Source organism: Rhea americana, unplaced genomic scaffold, assembly GCF_003343005.1.
Source record: "Rhea americana isolate MKP2758 unplaced genomic scaffold, rheAme1 scaffold_12, whole genome shotgun sequence".
Classification (NCBI taxonomy): Eukaryota; Metazoa; Chordata; class Aves; order Rheiformes; family Rheidae; genus Rhea; species Rhea americana.
The window spans coordinates 8,090,529-8,102,547 of record NW_028185261.1 but is presented as its reverse complement, the minus strand read 5'-3'; the positions used below and the strand labels follow the sequence as shown (position 1 = coordinate 8,102,547).

Sequence of the window (12,019 nt, the reverse complement as noted above, 5' to 3'; positions counted from 1 at the left end):
CCTGCGCCGGGGCCCCGCGAGGTGAGAGATCCCCGGGCTGCTCCCGCCGCCGGGGCGCCTCGGCCCCCGGCTTAGGGTTAGCAGCGTTCCGGCAGCTGCGGCTGGGCGTTTGTAACGGGAACGATGGTGTCAAGCCGAGCTGTTGGCTGTTCCGTTGCCCGAAGTGCTAAAAGCGTGCTGATTTCAGATCAGCTCTCCCCTTTTCTGCGGATACGGTCTGCTCTTGGGTAGACAGGAGCCTTCAAGACCTAGCAGCAGAAATCTGATGGAAATGTTGGGCATATTGCAGTTCGCTTTGCAGCAAATAGAAACTCATTCAACTGAATTGTATATCCAAGTCTGGGTAGTTATAGATACCCATAYAGAAGTTGCTAGTCAGCTATGCTGTGCTGCCGTCATTATATCAGTGGCCTTTCCCATGCATTGTCAGAAGAGTAAATAGTATAATGATGTCTGGGGTCAGTAAGTCTAGATTTCTGCCACTTCCTCAGCTGGTAGCACGGGTATTCTTCTCCCCTTGCCTGGGTTTTGCTTGTCACATTACTCAACTGTAAGATCCATGTTATTGATGAAACTTGCTACTCAAGATCTATTTCTGCTCCTAATTAAGTCAAAGGAAAAACTTTCTCTGACTCTTAAGGGAGCGGGGGCTGGCCCTTCAGTGGAATTCAAACATAAAATATCATGCTTCCCTGACAGCTGTGTGCCTTCTGTAGGAAAGGCCAAAGCCCAGCAACTGAAATATGGCTTGCTGTGACTGCTTCAAAGTGAGATAGCAGAATGGAGAAAACATTTACAAATGCCARCTCTGGCAAGGAGAGCAAGGAGACATTGGTCTGTTGCTTTCAAGGATGCACGGCTACTGYATGTTAAGGAATTCTCCTTTTTGTTATTGAGCTTCTAATCTGTATGCTATAGGAAAAATATATGTATCCTTAATACCAGTCACAAAATAGATTTATTTTTGACCCAGAGAAGTTGCAGATCTTTCTGTTGAATGTTCTTAATTTTTTTGGCATATGGAAACTGTGTCATAGCCTAAGATTAAAGAAAAACCAAGTGATTCCACTTACAGGAGCTGTCAGATAACTCTGCAGTAGATATTAGAGTGAATGTAGACACTAAATTTGTTTAAAAAATTAGATACTTAATTATTTGTTATTGKTTTTTTTTATTATTTTTTCAGGTTTTTGGAATGCCAGAAGTGATCATTCCAGAAGGTATCTTCTTATGAGCTATCTGTGACTACAGATAACTTCTTTTTTTAATGTGAAGAGTTTATAGTTTCCAAGCCTTTTCTTAAGATAGTGGCAAGTATGTTCATTATTAAGATTATTATGACAGCCTAAGTGTGCATATTTTAGTATCTAATATTTTATTTTTTATCTTAGGAGTCTGTTCAGCTTTTTAAGAAGTATTAATATTTATACCTTGTCTTTTGTGTGACCAAGCACACTCTGTTTTAAACTAATAATGACATTGTAGTGTAAATCTGTCTCTCTGTTTTTACTGCGTAGATTGTGTCGTTGACATCTCCACTTGTGAAAAATTGCACTGACAGTAGTTCCCTACTTGAAGTCTCTGTCAGGAGAACAAGTGTGTGTTCCCTCTCATGTCCCAAATGAAAACTGAAGTTTTTTCAACACCTCTTTCCAAAACCTCTCTCCTATGTTAAAAATACAAACAACAGTTTTAAGACTTTAAAAGTATTTTGCACAGTTTATTTCTTCTTAAATTATGCAGCTATATACAGTATATATAGCATATTTTGAACATTCATTATTTAACAAAAAAAAAAAAGTTTTTTTCCGTTCACTAGTCTAAAGTTTATAATAGCTTGTYTGTGTTTGTTTACAAAATTATCACTTTTGAAATTAAGAAAACCTATCCATATACTACGTAAAGAAAAAAAATATCCCTGCCTTAGCAATTCAGCGTGCACTAGATACTCAGTAGTACACATCTTCTTACATTGTCCTCTATACAGCTGTCATGTACTGCAAGCCATTCATGGTTAGTGATTCTAGTTAGTATTCTTATGGAGATGTCTCTCCACAGTACTACAGTGAGTAGGTTAGAGTATCTAAACTACTTGTTTCTCCGTCAGTTTTTAAATTTGATTTACTTACAAGGAGAATGTTAGCTAGCTAATAGTCCAAACTCCTGGAAAAATGTAGACCTTCCAGATTTTAACAGGCTAATATAATTCTCATTTGTCTATCCTGCTGTATATTAAATCTTATATACCTTAAAATTATTATTTCATGGACATCTGATTATGTAGTTCTTTTTTGTTTTTAGTAGCTTAAGTTTTCAGATGTTCCAAGATTCCAGAATAGCTTTTTATTTTTTATTCATTCCTTACTTTATAACAAGGAAACATCATAACTATTGGATTCTCTGCAAAGATTCTACTTATCTTCTTGTCCTACTAAGAAAAAGAATATTAACCAACATATGAGCTTTATCTTTTGGCTTTGGAATGGGACAATGGGTTCTTTAAATTTCCATCTGGAAAGCTGTGAGATATCAACAATATGACTCTTGGCTTAAATGTCTCATTAAAGGGAGTAATAACATCAAGCAATATTTCACTGTATATTCTTCTATACTTCAGTGAGAATTAGCTCTGATTTTTGTAAGAAACTTAGACTTAACATTTGCTCCAAAGAGGAATGTTAGTGAATGAACTGAACAGAATACTGTGGGATTTTTTGAAAGGAAGAAGAGTAGGAATGGAATACCACTTAAAGCTTTTAAACTACAATTTACTATAGCTATGCAAGGCTGTGTGAACATGTAAAGATTGTCATAGTTGCACACTAGCCTTTTACATTCTTATATGTTATTTTTACCAACCCTACTTTATATAAATGGGCCTGTATGCTCACACAAACACATACGTAGACTATTCTAAAATTTTTAAACACGATTTTGTATTAAATGCAGTGTGCAACAGGGATCTTTACTGAACATCTAACAATGCTAGGAATAAAATCACATGATAATGTTTCTAATACATTTTAAAGTATGGTGTCTTAGCATGTGACAATTGGGGTGGTGGTTCAGTTTTTTACTACCATTTCAKGTGGGTTTTTTTGTCTTACACAGTGTTTTTATATGATCTAGAATTATCTTAAAGCCCAATCTATTTTTAAATAGATGAAAACTTTAACAGCTAAGCTTCTTGTGATAAAGAAGCTTTACTAAGCTTCTTGTGATAAACTACTTAAAAATGAAAGTATTTTTCATAAAAAATAAAAATTTTTTATGAAAAATAAAAATAAAATAAAAATTTTTATATTTTTCATAAAATATGAAAATTATAAGAAAATATGATCTATTATTTGTGATAGTGCTAACTATACCATGTTTGCTGTTTAGATGGACTTACTCTAGAGACCTCCGTAACAATATCAAGGTAAGAAAAGAAAGATTCATCTTGATGCCAGAAGTTCCTTCTAGAGAAGGCTTTTGTGCAATGAAACTGTAAGAAGACATCAGGTTATACTGACCTGGGGATGCCTGGTGGTGGATGAAGTTAAGGGATATTTTAATGGCCACTACTGTCACTGTTTATTGGTAGATTTTTTTCCCCCTGATTTTGTGTTAGGAAGTTATTGAAATGAGTTTTCACGTAGTAATATGCAGCAATATATTATCTTTGAGGTAAAAATGTTCCTGCTTTAGGTTTTGGTAATTCATGTCTAAAACCTAGAGCATATAAAATGAATTGTTTTATTTGTTTACTGTGATTTGCAGGGATACTGCTTAATGACAAGGTTACATTGACCTATCATTTCATGCATCAGTGCTTCTTCTATTGCACTGATTTGATCAAGCCTAGTGGATAAAAGAGGAGCAATCCACCCAGTGGATCAAATTAGAATTATAATAAAAAGTGCACATACTGAAGGGCAGGATAAGTTAAGTATGTTACTTAATGGTGTTTGACACTGTATTTTGCAAACCAAATAAATTTTCTAGCAACTTTCTTTGTAAATATTTSTTCAAACTTTATATTCAAATTTTGTATTTGATTTTATGTAGGTGTATTGGTGATGTTGTAATTACAGTTGAGGGAAAAATGTAGTATTTCAGCTAGTGGAGGCTTTTTTAGGTTAGGTACTTATCAAAGTGCAATAAACCATTTGGCTTTGAATTCACAAAAACTTCCTCTCTTTGCAGTACAACTTCAGAGACTGCCATTGCTCCTTAAACTGAAGAACTTCCTATTTTTTCATTGTCATAAAATGTCACATAATTCACAAAATTACAAAATCATAGCATCACTGGAGCTGGAAGGGACCACTGGAGATCATCTGGTCCAATACCCCTGCTCAAGCAGATTCACCTGGATCAGGTTGCCCAGGACTGTGTTGGATTTTGAATATCTCTAAGGGTGGAGACCCCACAACATTTCTGGGCAACCTATTCCAGTGCAATTCATCATAGCTGCCTTGTCTGGGACCAGTCAGTCAGAGAAGGGACTGCATGGCCTATAGCCTGCTTGTACTTCTAGAGCACTCTTGTTCCCACTTCTTCTCCCTGAATGGCAAAAACACTTCAGTGAATGAGGAGCTATACACTCTCTATTTGCTCCTAGATGAATTTTACACTGCTCTTACCTAAGGTATGGGCCACGTTACCTGCCTTATGTAAAGCATGAAATAACTATTGTAGACTAAAACATGTGGTTTAAATAAGATGCAGAAAATATCTGTAAATGGCTCAAGAGTGGGATATGTGGAAATTACAAAAGAGAAGCTTAATTTTGTGTTTCTTTAGTGATGAAAAGAATATGCATTAGACACATTAAGTCATTTTATGTTTGTTCTGAGTTGCTCTGTTGTGGTGATCCATTAGTACTACATAATCAGTCTGTACTGATGAAGGTTTGCTGATACTGGAAAGTGGAGGCTCTCGGAAACACTAATTAGGAATTCTAGCACCTCGTAAATACTACAGAGAGTAATAGCAGCATTCATTTGGCTTGCTTACTAAAGAATCCGCTGAGAAATATATTTATGCACATATTTAAGTTTCAGTGATCTCAATAGGATGTAAGAATGTGCCACAGTTCTTTACATAAAAGAGTAAAAAGTAAGCACGTGCTGAAATGATTTGCAGGACAGTTTTCTTCTAATGGAGATGAAGGCCTAGGGAAGAAGCCTAAATCAAGAGCTTATACAAACACTAGCAAATTCCTGATTCACTTTCTTTATTCTTTTAAGTTTTTTGAGTTAGCTATTAAGTCTTGATTAATAAATTGCTTCAGTAACTGTAGATAAGCAAAAATATGGAGTTAAATATTATATTAAAAAATTAAGAGATTAACAAAAATTTATTTTCTATTTATTTTGATGTTTCATGTCTACTTGGACAAACTGTGGTAGCCTAGTGTTCAGAAAGTTATTTATGCAGTGAATTTTTATTATCTATTAGGCACAATTGTTTAAAAAGGACAGCCACCAAGAAGGTAAGCATCAACTTACTCTAGGATTAAATATACACATCCTTTATGGACAATAAATTTGTTAATTTCTTATTTAGCTATTGTGCTGGATGATGTTTTAAATCCCATTGCTCTGAATATTCGTACAGATGATAAAATGATGCCAAAGTTTCAGTTTGTATCTTTGTGTGAATTTGTGTTGAAATTACTGCAAATTTTCACTGCCTTAGGAATTTTACTAATACAGTATAATTAATAGAAAATYAATGCTTTTTAAAGTTGTTGTTTCTATTTTAGGAACAAAGAGATAGACAAAATGGAAAATTACATATTTGGMGGGCCAAAAGGTAAATTATTTAACAAATTCTAACTTTTAAAACAACACTTGCTTTAAAATACTTAAAATAATCAAGAAAATTTAAGTAAGCACATATCTGAGCAATTTGGTAATACTTATTTGAGATGTGACTTCGTATTGTAAATAAAATGTAGATGGGGGGAGTAGATCATACCTCTTCAAGTGAAAGAAATCTTAGAGTTGAGGAACAAAATTTGCATCAGGTGAACCAAAATGCAAAACAGATGTTTTGTATTTGTTTTCTAGAAGAAGCGGTAATTGAACCAATCCAAGCAGTACCACGGTAAGAGGATGTCTTTGGTTTTGCAGCTGATCTATTACATGCCTTTTTAAGCAATTAGAGTTCAATAATGCAATCATTTGTCACCCAATTAATTTTGAAAGACTGAAAATACATGGATTAACACTTTAACTTATGGTTCACTTGTCACCATTGTTATTTGGATCCAATAAAAAATAACTGTTAACAGTATGGTGCAAGATGCATTATAGAAACTTGAGCATCTTTATGCTCTGTGATATTGACTGCTCATTTGATTTTTTTTTCATTTATAACTACTACTATGGATAAATAATAGCAATGTGGTTTTTGTTTTGTGTAGAATTCATGAGTACTTTATGATTAGAAACATTAATTGAGAAAATTATTGGTACAGTGTTTTTCCAGGACTTATCCTATGCCCCTGATGTTAACAGAAACTTTGCCGTGAGCTTTAATGTGTGCGAGTTCTAGCTCTATAATATCTTCACAGTTTTGAAAACCATGAGCACTGAAACTAAAGTTCTCACAGGTTTAAGAGAAAGCTATGGATTTACCAAAATAAACAAATTGCTATACTTTTTTGTAGCACTGATCTTGAAGTCATGAAATACTGTTATTTCAATGGTTCAAAATCATGATTTGTGACTAGATTCTATTCACAGGGAGAGGCAGTATAAAGGCAATTGCAATATGGAAAGTGTACTGAGAGCTTATTTCTAGAATTTCTAATCTGAACATATAAACATAGTACATGCTAACTCCCTCTGGAAGTCATGTTGCCCAAAGTCCTACTCAAAGTACATTTCTCAGGGCCTCATCCAGTTGAGTACTGAATATCTCCAAGGACTGAGATTTTGCAGCTTCATTGAGCAACCTGTTCTAATGTTTGGCTGCCTTCATGGTAAAATTCTTGCCCCTTTTTTTTGGCAACCAAAATACCTAACCAATTGAAATACTTTTTTTTATTATTATTATTGAGTTTATCTGAAATTTTGGTCCTTCATGCTTCTCCATAACTCTCATAATATGGTATTTTGCATTTATATGTTGTATTCATAAACTCAGCTTTAGTTACCAGGTTGGAAACTCATTTGTGCTAATGTAAACTTGAAATAAGGCTAAGGGCTTCAGTGGTGTACATCTAGTATAATGCTAATAATAAATGTGACTGTTCAGCCACCTCCTAAAGGGAAGCCTCTTTGTTTCTGTACGGGTGCGTGTATATATATATAATATATATGTATTTGTGTGTGTGTGTGTGTATATAGGTATAGTCACAGAATTCAATGTATATACATGCACAATTGGTTAAAAAGTAGGAATATTAGCTCTAGAAAAGCAAGAAGTATATTCTTTATCATTCAGCTGTGGTACAGGAAGATTACTCAATTGTAGTGTTTACTAAATTAACACATATTCCAATCTCAAGTAATTACTTCATTGCCTCTCTGTTTGTTGAAGTTTAAACTTGCTTACTCAAGCAAGGAATTTCTGTGTCCCTTAAGACTGCAGACCTAAAATATAGGAACATCCTTCCTGCAATCCAGGTGCAGTAGTAAGTATTACTTCACTGTTAAAACAGAAGGGTGCATAGTGAATACAATATCATGCAACCCACTACTATTGAATATATTCATTAATACTGCATAGAGTGAAGAGCTGGCTATTACATTCGTGTGGCTTTTCAGGCAAGTTTAAAACTCTAGTGAGTTTTAAGCATATTCTGGACTAAAAAATATAGTTTGCCTATTGTGTAATGTGAAGCAATGCAAGTGCTTTACTAAAGCTGTGACATATGCTGCCTTTCTGTCCACAAGCCCTGCTACCTTGCACTGTTTGGGTGCTGATCAAGGGGTCCCAAACTTGAGTTTGCTCAGGTACTACACTGAAGAATGGGCTGAAAGATGTTACACATGTAACAAAGCAGCACAAAGAAATGTGTCCAGGAGAAAGCAAACTTGCAGTACCATTTTTTTCTCTTACATGTAGCCAACAGTAGCAGCAGTTCCCAGCTCCGCTCTGGGCTGTAGGTGGCACCAAAGGAAACTTTCAACTATACAGGCAACACCTCTTCCAGAGATAAAACTGTGATTCAGATGTTTTTGTGTGCCACTTTGAAATAGCATACGCTTGTGGGGTGGGCACTATTATGCAAAAACTCTGAGGTGGTTATTAAACTCTTAACATATTTACTTCTGTCTGTATGATTTGTTCACGCTGCTGATGATTTGATGTTTGTGGAACCTACTGAGGATAGTGATCCATTTGTAATCCAGTGATAAATGAGGGAATTTAAGGCTCAATAYACAGAAGAAGTGTTCCTTGTACTTTAACATAGTAACTGTATATACTCAGTGTTTGAAAAGTAATTTAAATTTCAGTGACTTAAATATGTTTCGGTGTCATTCTCGACTATCAAAAAGAAAAGGCAAATATCTGTGAGTTATAAACAAGAAAGTTTAAGAAAGCTAATTAAACTGCTGAGAGCTGCACAACCAATAAGTGTGATTTCCACTGTTTTCACCAGTTAATATGCATCAAGGAATAGGATGACCCCACAACAGCAGAGGGGTACTTACTGTGTGAGAGAGAAATTTGACCTGGCTTTCTGTGTCACAAATTATATTTATGTGGGAAAAAAAATGCAACATTGTCTTGGGACTCATGCTCGAATCATAACCTTTTTTTTGCCATGGGACAGAGTGGCAGCTCGCTAACTTTGTTCRGTAAAAGCTGAAGAACATTGTATTTTTATTGTAAGGTTATAATTGCATTAGGCAGAATGCATTTTCTCTTTGTGGAAATTTGTTATTTTGAAGGTGTACTGTTAAGGTGAGTTGGGATTTGGACCTGAAGTGGTAAACAATGGTGTCTCCCCTACAAAACAAGTCTCTGAAATATCCATTGAAAAATAGGTCTAATTTCATCCCTCTGTGTATTTTTGATAAAAATACTATGTAAATATTACCATTAAGCTTTTTAAATAGGTCTTTAATCCTCTGAACAATTTTGGCAGTGGCCAGTTGCTTTCCATGGTTAGTCAGTGGGAGGTCTGTCAACAGGAGATTGGTTTTGACCATTGGGAGGCACTGACTTTTGTGGCCTCCTTCAGCAGTTCACAACTACAGTCTTGAACTGCAAGCTACCAGGATGTGTGGGGAACTAAATATTATCCCAGCTTGACTTTCTGATACATGGTGGATGCCCCGAAGAGACCAGTAGCATAGATCAGGCAGCTGCAGTCAGCATGATCTGCCATTGCCTAGGGAGAACACAAACAGAATGGGGGAAAAGAGGATCTTGGGCAGCCAGAGAAAACAAGTTTCAAGCTGTATGGTTTTGTCTCCTGGATATGACTTCAAAAATAAAGGCACTCTAAAATTTGGAGATATTGTAAAACCTTTATTTTTTTCTCAGTGAGGCCAACTTTGATCTGGGTTGTCACCGAATTAATGAGGAAGAAAAAAATTGTTTCGTCATATTCTTTGTAGCACTTGGGTAATGGCAGAAAACGTATTAAAATGTGAGATAAAGTTTATTTTTCTGCGTAGAAAACAGGAAGGAGAGTGGTAGCAGGCTATATGACTGCTCCTTTCTGGTACTTTGTATAGTGAGTTACTAATGCATCACATAATGTCTAGAACGATTGTTTTGTCCTTCAGTAAGTATTTGTTTATTTTTCAAGCAACCCATTCTTCTTTGAAGAATTTATGTTTAGTATATGGTTATCACCAGTCAGTATATTACTTTGCTGGCTGTAAAACCTCATTACAGATCAGTTCACTCTGGTGAAAAATGCTGTCATTCTTATAATTTCTGATATTTACATGCTTGTTTGTTTTTTCTGTTTTTTTCTCACTACTGGAAATATTTATGCATTATGTAGATGGGATGTTTCATCTAAAATTGAGAAAAATAAGAATTTGTCCAGCAGTCTTCCCCAGACTGCACAAGGAACTACAGGTAAGATTTGTATTTGCTTCAAGTTATCAATAGTTTGTGGTATGGCTGATTGAGTAAGACTATTACGATTTAGTTGGTTTATCTTAGGTTTTATAAGCAACTTGTTGCGCAGATCAGTTGTGCAAAAGAAATTCTTCTCCTAAGGTCCAAATTTGCTGACTTGGTACTTGTTTGTGTTTGGTTTTATTGAGAAATCTTCATACCTGGGATCAGTGCTTATCTTTGTAAAGCATTTGCCTGTATACAGGCTTCAAAATATGAGAATAATGTTTTTCAGTTCTGTTATCTCCTGAATGTAGTTCTGTAGAAAATATTTGATTATACTAATGAAAAAAAACCGCTAGTTTTTACCAGTGTATTACAGAATTCCATGAATACATGGTTGATGCCCTCTAGTCAAATTGAAATGGGACTAACAACCGATGGCTGGAATGTTACAGAATAACTTCTGCCAAAATAAAGTTCCTGCCTTCTGAAGCTGCAGAGTCTGAAATTCTGGTTGCATAAATAACCTTGTGTGGCAGACAAGAAAATTGGACAAGTGTGAAGAAACGCTGCAGAGGAATGTAGTCAAAGCMTTATTTATATCTAAACAGGCTATAGAAATAGATTACAGGTGTGGGTTTTTTTGTGTCCCCCCCCCCCCCGTTGGAATGTATATGTCTATGTATAGAACCAGACTGGGTCGTTTTGTCTCCTTCTGGTTTTTATTTTTGACAGAAATGTAAAGATCAGTTATTAAAACCATCCTATGTTAAGAAATGAAAAGTCAGGGAACCTAGACATCAATGACTGTTTGAAGCGAAATATACTCTGAATTCTTGTTATTTCTCCATGCAAGTGTCTTTTTAAAGAGTTTACTTGTTCTTTCTTTCTTTTTCTTTTTATTTTCCCCCCAAATTTTTCATTTTGACATTAATGACAGATAAATAGCCACACTGGTAGTGGTGCTTAGGTAGACTTAGATACCTAAAGAGGGACCCTTGTAATTCAACATGCTGAGCTAGGAAGCCCCCTAAGCTAGCACACTGGAAATATGGATTTGGTAGACATAATTTAAGTATCCTCAAAAGAGTTTCCATTCTGAGCCTTTTCCAACAGCTAGGCACCCACCTTTCTCTCATCACAGCAGAAAAAAATTGAATAAGGGTGTTATTTCCCCTTTCCCTGAAATCTGAGTAGTTACACTGACTGAGGTTTTCAGAAACTGCAGTTCAGTACTCTTGCCTGTGAGTATTTAAACCCCAGTTTCCACTCCTTGAAAAAATACGCTCTCATCACCAAATTGTATGCTGTTATGAGTAGAGGCTCTACTGGATGATTTTGCTGCATTTGTTCCTTTTTCCATGGTGTTATTAAATATTCATCATGCCAGGAAGGAAAGAACAAGTGAGAGAACAACTCTTGCAATAGCGTTTTGGTATTGTAATGAGTTAAAGATGTAGGTAAGGTCTGATGAAGGTGGTAATATCTTTCATTGGACCAACCTCTATAATTGATAAAAGTAAACAAATACTAGATACAGAAGCACTTCTTTGGGACTAAAAATAGAAACAGAAGATTTCAGAGCTGAATATAAATTAAGAAGAGCAATTCTTATGATGGTCTGAGTTTAATTTGATATCTATTAGTTGGACTGTGAGAAAAGATAGTTGATACTTCTGAAGTAGAGGGGATATTAGTAATAGGCATTAGTAAGGAGAGGTAAGGTGATTATCTCCTAAGGACGAGATAGAGATAGATCATTTACAGTTTGTTGAAGATGAAGAGCTTAGTGTGTACCTGTTTATATGTGTATTGGAAGAGCATTAGGCTTCTCTTAAAACAAAAATAATTTATTTTTTGAAGTTAGTAAGAATAAAGAATAAAGTGAGTTTAAATTAAAAAAATGTAGCCTGAAGAGCTTTCATAGGTTTTCTGTACAAGGTAGAGAGGTAGGAATAATTCTTAAAATTTTATGTTTGGGGTTTTTTGGGTTTGG

The 12,019-nt window shown here is 35.2% G+C and overlaps 1 protein-coding gene across 1 annotated transcript in view; it reads left to right on the top strand.

Annotated features, from left to right (window-relative positions):
• The first annotated feature begins 6 nt into the window (after window positions 1-6).
• ERICH2 (glutamate rich 2) overlaps window positions 7-12,019 on the top strand; it is a 20,269-nt gene continuing 8,256 nt past the window's right edge. The window contains exons 1-6 of the mRNA XM_085321034.1: window positions 7-21; window positions 1,187-1,220; window positions 3,385-3,421; window positions 5,753-5,802; window positions 6,060-6,096; window positions 9,962-10,038. Coding sequence (XP_085177160.1) covers window positions 1,196-1,220; window positions 3,385-3,421; window positions 5,753-5,802; window positions 6,060-6,096; window positions 9,962-10,038 — 226 coding nt within the window. The 5' untranslated portion in view covers window positions 7-21; window positions 1,187-1,195. The remainder of the gene's footprint in view (window positions 22-1,186; window positions 1,221-3,384; window positions 3,422-5,752; window positions 5,803-6,059; window positions 6,097-9,961; window positions 10,039-12,019) is intronic.